The 2,381-nt window shown below is 37.7% G+C and overlaps 1 protein-coding gene across 1 annotated transcript; it reads left to right on the top strand.

Moving 5' to 3' along the window:
- The first annotated feature begins 913 nt into the window (after positions 1-913).
- Positions 914-1,855, top strand: LOC107652271 (olfactory receptor 150-like). Its single transcript, XM_056825885.1, has one exon. It carries the CDS (start codon positions 923-925, stop codon positions 1,853-1,855), a length of 933 nt encoding a protein of 310 aa, XP_056681863.1. The 5' UTR covers positions 914-922.
- The last annotated feature ends 526 nt before the right edge of the window (positions 1,856-2,381 follow it).

A 2,381-nucleotide genomic window follows, 5' to 3' on the forward strand; every position in this document is an offset into this window, starting at 1 on the left:
TCAAATTATAAGTTAGTTATCTCTCCATGTTTTGTAACATATTTAAATGAAAACCATCAACGCTTTCATCTAACTGAGAGATGTGTTTAATAGCAAAAAACCAAAACACAAAAGAAACATTTTAATGAAGGTGACATTAAATCATTAATGACTCTTCTTTGAGAGGGAATCTACCAAGTTCAAATCCATAAGACTGAAGGCTTTCCATAATTTTTTATCAAATCTTTTGACAAAATTTTGGTAAAATAATTATATAGCATTCCTCTTACTGGCCATCATGATAATCTACCATTTTAATCAAAAATCTCTCAAGATCCTAAGAACTCTCCGCATGAAGGACAATCAGATTTCTTCACAGATCATAACTTTAAAATTACTTGTCCTTGGCAATGACTAATTATTCTGAATCTTCTATAGTTCTTAATTTAACAAGTTTCAAAGGTAGTTGATGGGCAACTCAAGAGCCAAAGTCATGTGAATACTTACATAAAGATTCAAGAGCTTTGATGAATTACTCTGAGACAGTTTTGGATTCTTTCTCATATATTTACTAGCTGTGAGAACTTAAGCCTTTATTTTCTTTAAGATTTTTATATATGAAATACATACATAAGTATTTCTGCATATATGTTACGCTGTGAGAAAACTTTTGAAAATAGTCACCTGAATCAAATTAATGATTATTGCATATGGGAGAGAAGTTCAAGCATAGCTTTCCCATTGTCTGGTTTATATGCCTTACATGCCTTTGAAGGAGAGAGTCGTGGTCAGAAAATAGGCAGACACAAAAGAATCAGAAGAATTTATAATATAATTTGATTGATTTGACTGAGGCCTCATTTGGGATTGGTAATAATGAGGACTCCCTTTTTTCCCTCTTGTCAACAGATTCTTGTCTCTTCTTACTCTACATTCCAAAAGAATGGAGAAAAGAAATTATTCCCTAGTGACTGAGTTCATCCTCATAGGGCTCACAGATCAGCCAGAGCTCCAACTGCCCCTGTTCTTCCTGTTCCTAGGGATTTATGTAGTTAGTGTGGTGGGAAACCTGGGCATGATTGTACTTATTATACTCAGTTCTCATCTTCACAACCCCATGTATTTTTTCCTCTGTAGTTTGTCCTTCATTGATCTCTGTCAATCAACTGTCATCACACCCAAAATGCTTGTGAACTTTGTGTCAGGGATGAACAAAATCTCCTACTCTGAGTGCATGACACAGTTCTATTTCTTTGGCTTTCTTGGAGTTTGTGAATGCCAAATGTTGGCTGTAATGGCATATGACCGCTATGTTGCTATATGCCGTCCCCTTCTTTATAATCTTATAATGTCCTATCAAGTTTGTTCTTCCTTGGTGGCTGCAGTATATGCTTCAGGACTGCTTGCTGCCACAGTTCACACAGGCTGTTTGCTTAGAGTGACCTTCTGCAAGGAAAATGTCATTAATCATTATTTATGTGATCTCCTTCCACTCTTGAAGCTCTCTTGTTCTAGCACCTATGTCAATGAATTGGTGACTTTGGCCACCAATACATTTGTTGTCCTTTTCCCAACACTGGCCATCATTACTTCTTATGTTTTCATCATTGTTAGCATTTTAAAAATCCACTCCACTGAAGGCAGATCCAAAGCCTTCAGTACCTGTAGTTCCCATATTGCTGCAATTGGTGTCTTCTTTGGCTCTGTTGCATTTATGTACCTGCAGCCATCTTCAGGCAACTCCATGGATCAGGGAAAAGTTTCCTCTGTCTTTTATACTATCGTTGTGCCCATGCTAAACCCTCTCATCTATAGTCTGAGAAATAATGATGTGAAAGTTGCCTTGAGGAAAATAATAGAAAGAAGAAAATTTTAGGGTAGGGGGCAATATCAAATAATGGGTTAATAAGTGTAGTGAACTGAAGGATGCTGTAGAAAGTGGGATTCAGGGAAATTGTGGAAAGAGAGAGAGACAGAGAGAGAGAGACAGAGAGAGACAGAAAGGGGGGAGGGAAGAAAGAGAGAGAGGTGGGGAGAGAGAGAGAATGAGAGAGAAAGAGTGAGAGTAAGAGAAAGAGAGAGAGAAAGAGAGAGAGAAAGAGAGAGAGAGAGAGAGAAAGAGAGAGAGAGAGAGAGAAAGAGAGAGAGAGAGAGAGAGAGAGAGAGAGAGAGAGAGAGAGAGAGAGAGAGAGGGAGAGAGAGTTGTGTAAACCAAATATTCTTCTCCACATCTGTTATTAAATGGAAGATCAAGATCAACTCAGATATTACCTTGGGGACTTTTCTCAAATCAGTAGACTAAATCCCTCCTCCTTCTTCTTTCTTCCTGTTAGTTCCTTGACTTACATTCCAGATGAGCTGAATACCTGTGAAATTCAACCATGGGTTGAGCTTTTCCTGAT

The sequence above is a fragment of the Monodelphis domestica genome, chromosome 4, assembly GCF_027887165.1.
Source record: "Monodelphis domestica isolate mMonDom1 chromosome 4, mMonDom1.pri, whole genome shotgun sequence".
Lineage (NCBI taxonomy): Eukaryota > Metazoa > Chordata > Mammalia > Didelphimorphia > Didelphidae > Monodelphis > Monodelphis domestica.

Coding starts and splice junctions, on each gene's coding strand:
- LOC107652271 (XM_056825885.1), top strand. CDS start 923: ATGGAGAAAAGAAATTATTCCCTAGTGACTGAGTTCATCCTCATAGGG.